The 13,716-nt window shown below is 33.8% G+C and overlaps 1 protein-coding gene across 5 annotated transcripts in view; it reads right to left on the bottom strand.

Annotated features, from left to right (window-relative positions):
- The window catches only part of RELCH (RAB11 binding and LisH domain, coiled-coil and HEAT repeat containing), a 91,063-nt gene that overhangs the window by 65,188 nt on the left and 12,159 nt on the right, over positions 1–13,716 (bottom strand). For 3 of the 5 annotated variants that reach the window (XM_081078092.1, XM_081078096.1, XM_081078093.1), the window contains exons 2-5: positions 5,819–5,908; positions 1,068–1,139; positions 900–955; positions 690–803 (exon numbers count right to left, since the gene is read on the bottom strand). In XM_081078092.1, the coding sequence (XP_080934218.1) occupies positions 690–803; positions 900–955; positions 1,068–1,139; positions 5,819–5,908 (332 nt within the window). The remainder of the gene's footprint in view (positions 1–689; positions 804–899; positions 956–1,067; positions 1,140–5,818; positions 5,909–13,716) is intronic. The other 2 variants (XM_081078095.1, XM_081078094.1) reach the window with 1 other exon arrangement.

The following is a 13,716-nucleotide window of genomic DNA, read 5'->3' on the forward strand; positions in this document are numbered from 1 at the left end:
ATCTCCCTTTGAGGACATCTATTTTTATTAAACAATCCATGGAATATTTTATGGACCAATGGAATATACCTGATTTGAAATGATGGCCTCCTGATTTCTACATAATAAACTCTTTGGTATTTACTTTCCTAAGGTGCAAGCTCAAACTAATCTATTAGCACTAAGAAGTCAAAATATTACAGGATTGGGAGATAACACTAAAATAAGCCATCTTTCTTTGCTTATAAGATTCTATCAGGAAAATAAAGTTCTAAAGTTGCCTCCTATTCAAAACACAACTTATCTTCACACTTGTTGAAAATATTCCCTTAATTGCTGTTATGTATTTATCATCTTAATTATTATAGTTCTACTGAAGACGTTTTTAGTTAAACTGTTTTTATAAATATACATTAATCTGTACTACCAAGTAAATGTTTAAAGTAAAAAACATCGTGTTTTATAGAGTTACTGGGGAGTTGTAAAAAGCTGCATGGAAAGAATGAGAACTCTTTATGTAAAATGAAGAAATCTGTAAGTCAATAGAATACTAGACCGGATAGGCAAGAAAATGCTGTGTTTGGTAACCAGCCTTATAGAATTTTACTATATGCATAACTTTAAAAAATTAAAGAAACTAAATAAAAGACAAAATAAGTACATTTTAAGTTAAAAAGGAAATAAATGATTGTTAAAAAAAGTAACTGTACCTGATCATCATTTTCATCTGAAAAGGTTATTGATGTAAGCTTGTAGTTATTCTTCAATAAAAATTCATTGACTAAGAAGTTTAGAGCTCTCTTTTCAAGAGGTTTTATTGGCTCCTGGAGGTGAAATAAGATATAATATCATAAGGTTTCCTCCTTCAATATTTATGCTATTTTACGTGGAAGATTCTTTTAGATTTGTCATTCACCCACCTGAATTTCAGGACTTGATTTGTAATTTTTTCGTTCCTGTAAAGGAACTTCGTGTTCTGGTGGAAAAAATATATGAATAATATTTTAATATTTTACATTTGAAAATATCCCAGCTACTTCTACATTGTCAAAGTAGAAAAAGTCTCAAAAAAGTTTTATGTACACCACCTGCAGCCTTTGTCAGGTTGGCTCGGAGGGCCTGAATGGTCTCCTTGGCTTTCCGTAGTTCAAACTCCAGGACTGGACAGGGATTTGGAATAAACACACACAGGCATCCAACCAAGAAAAGGGAAACAAAAATAAAAAAATAAAAAGCAAGGATGGGTATGAAAAAAAAATACAATCTGTATCGAAAACAGAAAGCATGCAATCTTTATGAAACTTGTGAACGCATGCAGCAGAGTTGATTTGCAAGCAAACTGGTGAATGTTTTCCATGGTTTTAGAATTCAGGGGACTATTGATAAAAATGTTCTAGCTGTCTGACAAGGAATAGCTCTATTTAAAAATAAAATCTATGGCATACACTTATCTAGGTAAATAAAAATATTAGTAATCTGGGTGCTTCTGCCTCACTCAGCCGAGGTAAGAAAATGCAATGACATGTTTTCAGGTGATATAATTTTAGGGGAAAAGATAAAAACTAGATGAAGTCCAAGCAAATATACTTAAAGAAAACTTTAGGATTAGAAAGAAAAAGGTATTTTTAAAGGTATTATCTAGAGTAACGTTATAAATCTATATACAAAAATGTTAGTGACTATATATCCCTTCATTAAGATGGTGAAGGAATATAGTTTAAATATTTAACAAGTGTTGGGATGCCTATAAACTTTTCTACATATAAGCATGTTTTCTACAAGCATAGATACGTTAAACACATATGGAAAAAAGATCCAAAGGGTTTTTTAGGTTTCATTTAAAGCCAAAGGGTTAATAGTTTGCTTTTAATTTCTAACTAAGATCATTCTAAAGCAAAGGATTGTGTTCAATTCTAAAAGTAATTATTAATTATCTAAGGATATTAAGTAAAATTATTCAGAATTTCAAATTTTCTGATAACTCTTCAAATAGATATTTATTCAAGTTAAGAGGTACTAATGAAACACAAAGATTTCTCCTTTTATCAGAGTCTGATTATAAGATGAACATTAATATTGAGGAAACATTTTAATAAGCTCTTTAAAATGTTGAATTACCAACGAGATTTAACTCTATGTGTCTTAACTGGGATTTAAAAAAAAAATGTGTATATATATATATATATATATATATATATATATATATATATATATATATATATATATAAACATTGTTCTAAAGTATAAATAAAGCCATTTCTGTGAAGTAAACTGCTAGGAAAATTAGGTCATCTTGTCACAACTAAATATTAAAAAATTACTGTAGTCAAATAGTTCTGCATAAAAACTAGCAAATTAAATAAGCAATTTTTTCTTGATTGACTAATAGCAAAAAGAAGATGGCAAATGAGATGCTATCAGAGACAACAAAGCTATAAAAATATATGGAAAAATTAGGATTCACTCAGTTTGCATATTTTCTTAAAAAATACTTAACGTGTAACTGAATCACATGTAGTGCATGAAGGCCAATTATTTTGATGCACAGAATTTCAATGCAGCAACATGGAAACACAACTAAAAATCAGATGATGTGTATGTTACTATTTTGTTTTTGGTAGTCAGCAGTGCTGATCTGCAAACATTTCTGTGCAACAAAGTTAAAAATATTTTCCATAAAACTTACAGTTCTGGAAACTCTTAGAATTTGTGTCTCAAGTTAGACTGCACATATTCAGCGTGTAAGATAAGTGCAGAGTAAGTTTATGTTAATTTAAAAACTCTAGGTAATTGATTTTGATTTAAAAATACTTAACTATACTGTAGGTAAAATGAGGATATAGTTATGCTTTCAGCATCATTTACAATTTATTAAAACACATTACAGAACAATTGCAGATCAGAAATGCCCTGCACCAGTAGATAGAAATATGGAAAAAAAATACAAAAAATGGTTATAACACAAACTGTGAAAAACTCAACTTCAACTGGTGAAAGTTTAGGTGATCAAGAACAAAACACTGAATGATCAAGGCACAGAAAGCCAGAAAAACCCATGTCAGACGGCAAGAATTTAGATTTTTATGCACACCTACATATACACTGCCAAATGTCATTAAGTTACCAATGCTTTGAAAAGATAGTGCTTAACAAAATGAGTTCACTCTGCTGCATGTTTCTTAATATACAATATAGACTTTAAATGACAGAGGCATATCTCTGAAGCTATAACGCATCTCTATAAAGTAATTGCAGTTATGTGACAAAGTTCTACAAGAAAGGGGTAAACAGCTATTTTTACACATATATGAATATGTCTCTTCTTTATTAAAAAAATATTGCCTTAAGGCTCAAAATTAATTATGTAACAAGATACACTGTACCAAACAAACTTTAAGTATTTTTCAAATATTGCAATTCTTCACGGAAATGTTTGAGGATGTATGTTTTTAAAAACCACTGTAGGAACCAACTGCCAACCTGCTCATTCCACTATCCCAACCCTCTAGCAGCCCAATCCTGCTGAATGCAATGTTATTGGAACTAAAGTAATAACTGCAAAGATGTAGGTATATTCTAATAATGCATATAAAAATCTTACCAGGATAATTAATGACATAGCTAGTGTAACCAACTCCAGATGAGTTGAAATGGTTATCCCCCAACCAGGGTTAAATAATGCTGGTATAATAGCAGAGGTATTTGAGTGCTAAAAGATCACGCTCTCATGACTTGGGAGATGTACAACTGACTACGTGGAAATTTCAAAGCAGAAAAAAAACAAAAACAAAAACACCCAATCTTTTGATGCCCCAACTTAACATACCACTAATATTATGGTGAAATATTTGCTAGTCTTAGTTCATTCACAGCCTAAAAAATACCTAAACAACGAGAATAATGATAACCCTCTTATATTTGACTACATCTAAAATTTAGATTTTCAAATGCAAATTAAAGGAAAGAAAATACTTAAATGGCCAATTTCTGGGTAGGAGTTATTTTCCAATACAAGTATGTAACCATCTGAACAATACAATATATAAAACTAGATACATTTGGTTACTCTTGCTAAACTAAAACACCATGTGTTTAATATTTAATATATAAACTAAAATATATAACATCCAACATTTACTAAATAACTATATGTAACATAACACTACTTAAAATAATAATTAGTTGGATAAATTAGTCCTAAAATTATTCAAATAATGTCCATTTGATTTGCTAATTTTTAGGTATTACTGATAGGATTTGGTGTTTTGATACAGCTGTCAACTAATAATGCTTATGACAAATCATGATTTGATACAGGGAGCCACATTAAGTTCTTCTAATGACTTCCTCATTCAACTGACATTGCTATTGTTTACACTGCTTACTCTTAGCTTCTGCTGAACTGAAAACAATTACATCTTTTTTAACTCATATAATACTGTTTGAGACTTTTAAATATTCAATATCTCCTTTCTTGGGGAATGAATGAAAATCATATGTCAGAATATCATTTTTAATCAGGCCAAACTTCATCCTCCACGCTGAGAGGTAGCATGTGGCACAGCTAATTGTGGGCTCTGTTGCTGGGCTATGTGCATTTATATCCTAGCTCTGCCACTGAAGTCTTAAATAATCCCTCTGAGGGCCTCAATTTCCTGGGAAGGGGAGGATGATGATAATTCTATAACGCAATGGGTTAATATACGTTTAGGACAGTGTTTCGAACGGAAGAAGCACTATGTAAAAATTAGCACTCACTTTTATTCATAATGACCACAATAGGTAAACAATTGGTAAGTTTTAATAAACGTGTACCAGTAAGTGGAAGAAAAAAATCAACAGAGTTGGTCAAGAGTTGAATCCACATTATGGGTGTTCCCTGACCCCATATTGTCCCCACAAGCTCCATCTGTCCAGTGTGGCATCCATCCTGTTCCAGGAGTGCCCACGATTCTGGTGGAGATCAAAGTACCTAACTGCTGTCTATCTGCTTCCCCATCTCTCTCTAAGCCAATGTCCTATGAAAACTAATTCCTACAGGGCACTCAAGAATGACTTTAATGACAGACAGGCACAGAAAGGAACGATACCAGACATCTGATGCTTAAAAGGAGCCAGGGCTGCTACACTGTCAACTCCAGCGTGGACCCCCAACAGAATCCAACTGGCCTCATTTGATACGGGCAGAACACAGGGGATACAAATTGGTTTTCTGAAGTGCCTACAGATCCAATGGTGACAAGTGGAAGGCAGAACTGGGGGGGGAGGGGGCGTGGGACCACTGGGATGAGTTTGTCTTCTTATTGGAATGGGCAAGGTCCTGGAGGCCCCTGCTGTACCAACCATTAATCCTTTCTTTTCTGGATCATAGGACAATCAGGAGAAGTTTCTGGAGAGATGCTGTGATGGCTAGGGAATACCTGGGGAACTCAAGACAAAGTTGTATTCACCCACGGGCTCACAAGCATTTTAACAATCAGTAGAGTTGTGCTGGTATACAACGCCAGAGTACTAGCCCTGGTTTGGAGGATCACGGGAATGAGGAGGTCAAGGTCCGGCTAACTTGATGGTAAGCCATGGCTGACTTACACCTGTTGGACACCGGTTTTATAATTACATGGCTGGAAACGGTTAGCTATCGCCCAGCAGAACTGAGCAAATTGCAGGTGTGCATAAGCAATCAATCACAGCACCTCTGGAAGAGAAGGTTCGGGGTTGGAGCCAATAAATTAGTAACATCATTTTGTACAATAACTATATAATTATATGAACATACCAAATTGTGGAAGGAAGAGACCGCCTCACGTCTTATTATTTCTGTCTTTACAATCTCACTCACCTGCCACTCTTTCATCTGTTTCCCTGTTCCCATCATCTGAATATCTTGCAAAGTCTAAAGAATCCAGGGTGCTGATGCTCCCCGCTCGATCTACAATGAAGAGAAAAAGAGAAGAATTGAACAGATTTTTATTTAATTATCAAAATAAGGGACTGGAAATCAACCAGTGACAATTATTTCCAGTTAATAAAACTATTATTCTAAGATGTAGGAATTCTATTAAAACAATAGAACTGTGAAAATTGCTCATGCCAATTAAACTGCTATAAAATAACTGAAGTTATCCTGCCCACATCTGTGGTTAACTCCTGAACAATGCACACACTGGGCACACTGCATCCAGCCCATCTAAACATAAAAAATACACAAACAAAGAACAAAACTGAAATGAAATTTTTGAGCTGCTGCCTGAAACTTTGCAGACTGAATCCAAGAAGATAATTTCTTACTAAAAAAACAAACAAAACAAATAAAAAAAACAGAATGCCATCTCCACAATATAACACACACATTGCCCACCATACAATCCAAAATTATGTGATACACAAGAACTAGTAAAATGTGACCCAGTCCCAAGAGAAAACTCTTAGCAACAGGGGCCATCCCCAAAATAATTCCAGGTGCTAAAATTAGCAGACTAAGATTTTAAAATAGCTATTATAACTATGCTTAGTGAAGTAAAGAAATATATGCACATATAAATGAAAGGATATGAAATCTTAGCAGACAAACAGAATATAAAAAAATCTGGAAATTCTAGAACTGAAAAACGAATATCTGAAATGTAAAATTCACTCTATCGTTTAATAACAAAATGAAAATAACAGAGGAAAAAGTCAATGACCTTAAATATAGATTAATAGAAATTATCCAATTTGAAGAACAGAGAGGAATAAAGATTGAAAAGAAAATTAACAGAGCCTCAGGGACCTATTAGATAATAGTACAAGGTCTAACATTCGCAGAATTTGAGTAAAAAATAGTACAAGGTCTAACATTTATGGAATTGGAATCAACAATAGGTGAAGCAAGAAATGGGACATATACAAATTCAAGAAGCTCAGAGAACACAAAGTAAGACAAATAAAGAGAACAGAAACAGGCATCTCATAATCAAATTGCTGAAAACCAAAAATGAAGGGAAAATATTTAAAGCAGCCAGAGAAAAACAACACATTACATACAGAACAACAATTTGAATGATTGCTAATTTCTCATTAAAAAACCACGAAACCAACGGCATACAGATTGGAAAGGAAGAAGTAAAACTACTTCTATTCACAGATGACATGGTTTTGAATATAAAAACCTCCTAAGGATTCCACTAAAAAATAATTAGGCCTAATAAATAATTTATCAAAGTTGCATAGCCCAAGATCATCACACAAAAATCAAAGTTTTATATACTAGCAATGAACAATCCAAAAGCAAAATTAGAAAACCAATTTTACTTCTAGTAACATCTAAATGAATAAAATACTTAAGAACAAATTTAAGAATAAAACTGTAAAACTTGTACATTGAAAACTACAAGACATCACTGAAAGAAATTAAAGATGATCTAAATAAATGGAAAGACATAGCTAAGCTCATAGATCAGAAGATCCACATTAGGATAGCAATAATTCACAATGTGTAAATTCAATGAAATCCTGAAATCCCTTAAAAAAACTCCCAGTTGGCTTCCCCCCCTTCTTTTGCAAATATTGAGAACCTGATCCTAATATTCATATAGAAATGAAAAAGTCTCAATAAAAAAAGCCAAAGAAATCTTGAAAAAGAAGAAGAATGGAGAAATCACACTTCTTGATTCTAGACTTGAAGAATAATTTTTACAACTGGCACTAGAACAATTAGCTATCCACATGCAAAAGAAGGATGGATGGTGGACCACTTCGTATTGTAAGAAAAAACTAACTGAAAGAAAAAACTAACTGAAAATGGATCACAAGCCTAAATATAACAGTGAAAACTATAAAGTTTTAGTAGGAAACGTGTAAGCAACTCTTTGTGGTCTTGGCTGAGGTAATGATTTCTTAGACACAACACAAAAGCATAAGCAACGTGATAGGCAGAAGAACAACCCCTCATAGATGTCCACATCCTAATCTCTGGAAACTGTGAAGCAATTACCACACATACAGATGGAATTAAGGTTGCTAATCAGTTGACCTTAAAATAAAGAGATTATCCTGGATTGTTCAGGTTGTCCCAATGTAATAGCAAAGGTTCTTAGAAATGGAAAAGCGCCACAAGCCAAGGCATACAGGTAGCCCCTAGAAGGTGGAAAAGGCTTCTCCAAGGGCCTCCAAAAAAGAACATGGAACTGCCGACACCAATGTTAGTCCATTTGGCCCATCACAAGACCCATGTCAGTTTTCTGACCTACAGAACTGTAAAATAATACATTTGTATTGTTTTAAGCTACATTTGTGATATTTGTTTACAGCAGCCATAGGAAACTAACACAAGAGATAATTGAGTGAACTGATAAACTGGGTTTAATCAACATTAAAAACTTCTGTGCTTTCAAAGTCACCATCAAGAAAATAAAAACGCAACTCACAAAATGGGATAAAATATTTGCAAATCAAACATCTGATAAGGGATTTATATCTACAAAATGTAAATCACTCTCATAACTCAATAGAAAACAATTCAGCACAACTTCAAAATGAGCCAAAGATTTATAAAGACATTTCTCCAAAGAAGATACAGTCACGTGCTACTTAAAGACGGGGCTCCGTTTTGAGAAATGCATCATTAGACAGTTTCATCCTTGTGCGAGCACAGAGTGCACTTACACAAGCCTAGACGGGATAGCCCACCACACACCCAGGCTCCATGGTACAGCCTCCTGCTCCTGGGCTACACGCCTGTGCAGAAGGTCACTGTACAAAACACAAGATTAAATCAAGCACAAGAAAACGATGCACTCAAGAGACAAGGTAAACACAAGATGTATATGAGACGGCTGCTGGTATAATACGGCATACTGTTTTACAGCAGCCTTTTTTTAATAAGTAGAAAGAATACATGCTAAAAGAATGATAAAAAGTACAGTACAGTAAATACATAAACCAGTAACATAGTCATTTATTATCATTATCAATTATCATGTACTGTACATAACTGCCTGTGCTATACTTTTATGACTGGCAGCGCAGTAAGTTCGTTTACACCAGCATCAGCAGAAACACTTGAGTAATGAATGAGCTGTGATATTATGACAGCTATGACATCACTAGACGATGGGAATTTTTCAGTTCCATTGTAACTTATTGGACCATTGCTGCATATATGGTTCATCTTTGACCAAAACGTTATGTGGTGCATGACTGTATTTTATAATAGCAAAGTACAAACAACCAAATGTCCATCAATGGGTGAATGAATAAAATGTGGTACATCCATACAGTGAAATATTATTACTCAGCCATCAAAAAGGAATGATGTACATATACATGCTACAACATAGATAAACCTTGGAAACATACTAAGTGAACGATGCCAGACATATAAAGCCATATATTGTATGATTACATTCATATGAAATGTCTAGAATATGCAAATCCATAGAAACACAAAATAGATGACTGGTCGCCGGGGTAATGACAGAGGAGAATGGGCAGTGACTGCTAATGGGCATAGGATTTCTTTTTGAGGTGCTGAAAATGTTCTGCAATTGAGAGTGGCAATGATTGCACAAGTTTGTAAATAACACTAAAATCTACTGAATCATACACTTTAAAATGGTGAATTTTTGGTATGAGAATGATATCTTACTTTAATTGCTTTTGGTGATGTGAAACGGTACAGGCACTTTGGAAAACAGTTTGGCAGTTCTTAAAAAGACTAGACATAAGAGGTACCATATGACCTAGCAATTTCGCTTCGATCCAAGAGAAATGAAAACATGTCTACACAAAATCTTGTACACAATTGTTCCGAGCAGCATTATTCACAATGGCAAAAAAGTGGAAACAACCAAATGTCTAGTAATGGATGAATGGAGAAACAAAATGTAGTATATATATCCATACAATTGAATGCTATTCAGCAATAAAATACTGGAATACTGCTACACGCTACAACATGGATGAGGCTAGAAAACATGCTAAATGACAGAAGCCAGTCATAAGAGAACCACATATTGTATGATTCCAACCATAAGAAATACACAAAACTGGCAAATCTATAGAGGCAGAAAGTAGATTACATAGTAGTTTCCTAGGACTGGAGGGTGGGGAGACCGGGATGTTTGACTATGGAGGACAGATTTCTTTTTCAGGTGATGAATATGATCTAAAATTAGATTGAGGGATGGTTATACAACTCTATCAATATACTAAAAGCAATTGAATTGTACATTGTAAATGGGTAATATTTTTAAATTGCTTATATACAGCTATTTAAAAGAGGAACATCTTTAGAGTGCAATGAGAAAAACCACAACTCAAATTCCATATCCAACAAAACTATCCTTCCAAAATGAGGGCAAAATCAAGTTACCAATTACCTAAATATTTTTCACAAAGGGCTTTGTGCCGCAAGAGGCTCCTAAGAAGAATTCAGGGGGAAATTATATACTTATATGACTGCATATGTATAATTATCCGTATAATCATACACACACACACACAGTTGACTCTTAAAGAACTTGTTGGTTTAGGGGCGCTGTCCCTGCACAGCTGAAAATCCACTTATCACTTTTGACTCCCCCAAAACACATTTTGAGAAATGTTAAACTGCTTTCCCTCTGTACTTTCTGTAACATAAAAACATAATATTCATTTGTGAAGGGGAATAATGTTTTAGAAGAAGGGTTGACAGCTAAGACCTGGGCCAAATGTGGCCTGAGGCCTGTTTTCACATGATTGTCAAGGTAAGAGTGGTTTTTATGTTTTTAAAGGGTTACCATTCATTCATTCACTACACATTTACAAAGCACCTACTCTGTGCCAGGTACTGTTGTATATCCTGGGCATATAGCAGTGAACAAGAGAGATACAGACATAGTATGCCAGAAGATGATCAAGTACTATACAGAAAAGCAAAACCCTAAGAAGGGGAAAATTTATATGAACACATCTCAACTCTTACTACATCCCCGTGATGTAGTCATTTTGTTTGTTTTTTAAACAGATGAGAAATTTCCTGTTTCTTAGAACCCACTTCACTAGCAGTGACTCCCAGATTCAATAGGGGCGTGGAAGGCTTCAATCAACGAATAGTTTACACCTAGCCCTAAAAGAATAAATGTCCAACAAGTCAACAAATGAGGAAGTGTACACACAAGGGCACGGAGTTGCCAAAGCGCAGGACAAGTGTGATATAAATAGTCAGGTTACAAGGTACAAAAGCTCCAATGGCGAGGAAGGACATTTTATCATAGTTAACAGGAGTGAACCAGGCTATAAATAATAAAATCACTTTTACAAGGAATCTGCATCTATATTAATTTTACACATGCAGAACTGGTTACTGTTGAACACTCTGTTTAGGGTGGTCCCTCCTTGGTAAACACTAACTCAATCTTCTCTTTCCAAGACAGTACATGACTACATAGCTTTCTTAGCCAGAAGACACTGTAGGGTTCTGCAAGTGTTGGGTCGTTATTGTAAAAACCTATTGCTGGTTTACTGTATGGAAAATAACACAAGAACAGAGATTCAAATGTTCACATTAGAGAAAGACTTAGTGAACTGCACTTAATATCTGAAAACACTTAATACCCTTACTATTCTGTCAGGCACCATCTTAAACATTCTGTCAACAGGCAATGTAATGATAGAAATAAAATCATAATAATGGTTCTTGGAGTGCAGGGCCAGAAGGGGTGGGAACTGACTGGGAAGGAGCCTGAGAGAACTTTCTAGAGTGACAGAACTGTTCTATACATTGACAGGAGTTTGGGTTATCAGAGGTGTCTTCATTTGTTGACATTCATCAAATGGTACACTTACAACTTGTCTTTTATTGTCTTCAAATTTTACCTCCAAAGGAAAAAGAGTTCTAAATTTTGAGCTCTCATTAATGAAACGCGTGCTAAATTAAAGCATTTGGAGGAACATATACTGACACCTGCAACTTAATTTGAAATGCATAAAAAATATGATGGATATTTGGAGGGAGAGAGGATTGGAGAGATGTACAGATATGAGATAAAGCAAGTATAGTAAAACGTAAATTGTAGAATCTTGATGGTGGGTACACAGAGGTAAAAATTCTTTCAGCTTTTAAGTTTTAAAATTATCAAAATAAAATATTGAGAAAAAACTTGGATATACAAAGGGAAATAAACATTGAAAAGGATCCACTGACTCCTAAAATTTAATCATTAAAGTTGGAATATTGGGAAATAGCTATTATTTCTTATTGTCTAAACAACAAAGTTTTTTTGTGTATTTTCCCTCCATTGTTTGAAGTTGAACCAAATCTACAGAATGAGTCATGAAAATAAAGGAATTTCAAAATATAGTAAATAAACTTTATAAGGCTTTTAACTTATACATCTTTTAAATGGGTAAAAATATAACATGTGAGACTGGAATAAAACACTGACCTGAAAATAACTAATATGGTCTATTATAAAATGGATTTCCTAGATTACTATATATAGTACCTAACATTTCCAGCTCTTTTTTAAAAAAATGTATCTAACCACTTTTTTCCAATGTTTTGTACCACACCATAAAGAGTTTTCCCCTCTGATTCTATAAATAATTCCCCTCTCTATATAAATTCCCCTCTACTCTATAATTACAAAGGCACATAGAAAAATAGATAAATCATCCAAATTCCACTAAAATTGGAGATTAAAACAGATATCATCAAAGTGTTCCCAGATTTTTTAGATATTTTTTGATCTCTTTTCCCCGTGTCTAAGTATATGTAGATATTTTTGCAAAAATATAATGGATACATATAATTTGTATCTTGCTTTTTAAAAATGAAGCTTATACAGTGAGAATCTGCCATATCATTAAAGCTATTGGTACATATTACTTAAACTGCTTTCAAAAATAAATATACACAGTAATCTGAGTTTCATCAGCATTATATAATAGGTGTTGTCAATGCTTGGTATTATTTTTAATCTCTCCTACTTAACATACTATACAATTATATCTTGTTTAATTAGGCATCTGTGATTCCTGGTAAACTTGAACATTCTTTGAAAAACATACTGGCCATCTACTTTTTGGGGGTGTGTACGCGCATTTTTTATTTACATTCTTTGACCATGGATCTCACATCTTGATATTCCTGGAATATTAGTTTATCTGGTCATGACTGCCCTAACGAGGAACTCCACTTGACTACCATGGTCTCTGCTTTTAGTCACATATCTTACAACTTATTAGCTCTTCTAATGCCTCTAACCTATGTATTAGAACATACACCAAATAAGATGAACTTTTATCAACCAGCATTCTGTGGTGTGATACCAGACTTTATTGTTTTATTTTGATTTTCATGGACTGATAAGTATGGATGATGGCTGCTGATTTCAGATCAATATTTTTATTATGCTAAGTATCTATCTAATATTCGTTTTCTAAGTATTTCTCTCTTTCTAATATTTTTAATCATACATAAAGGCATAGATTAGAGTTTATTTGATCACCAATATACCTTCCTCCACTATATTGTTTCTCTGAAAGTTTCAAAGAAATCATCTGTGCAATAGGGGGAGTCCCTGGGGAAAGCAAACAGTTTAATAAAACACAGTACGAGTTTGGCCATTAAAAAAAAATATTCTAAATGTTTATATATGTATACACACACACACACACACACACACACACACACATTTTTCAGTTCCAAGCCAACTTTATATATTTTCCAAGAAAAAAAAGCTGATACCCTTTAAATAACAATAACTATGTCATAAA

Source organism: Rhinolophus hipposideros, assembly GCF_964194185.1.
Source record: "Rhinolophus hipposideros genome assembly, chromosome: 17".
NCBI classification, from domain to species: Eukaryota; Metazoa; Chordata; class Mammalia; order Chiroptera; family Rhinolophidae; genus Rhinolophus; species Rhinolophus hipposideros.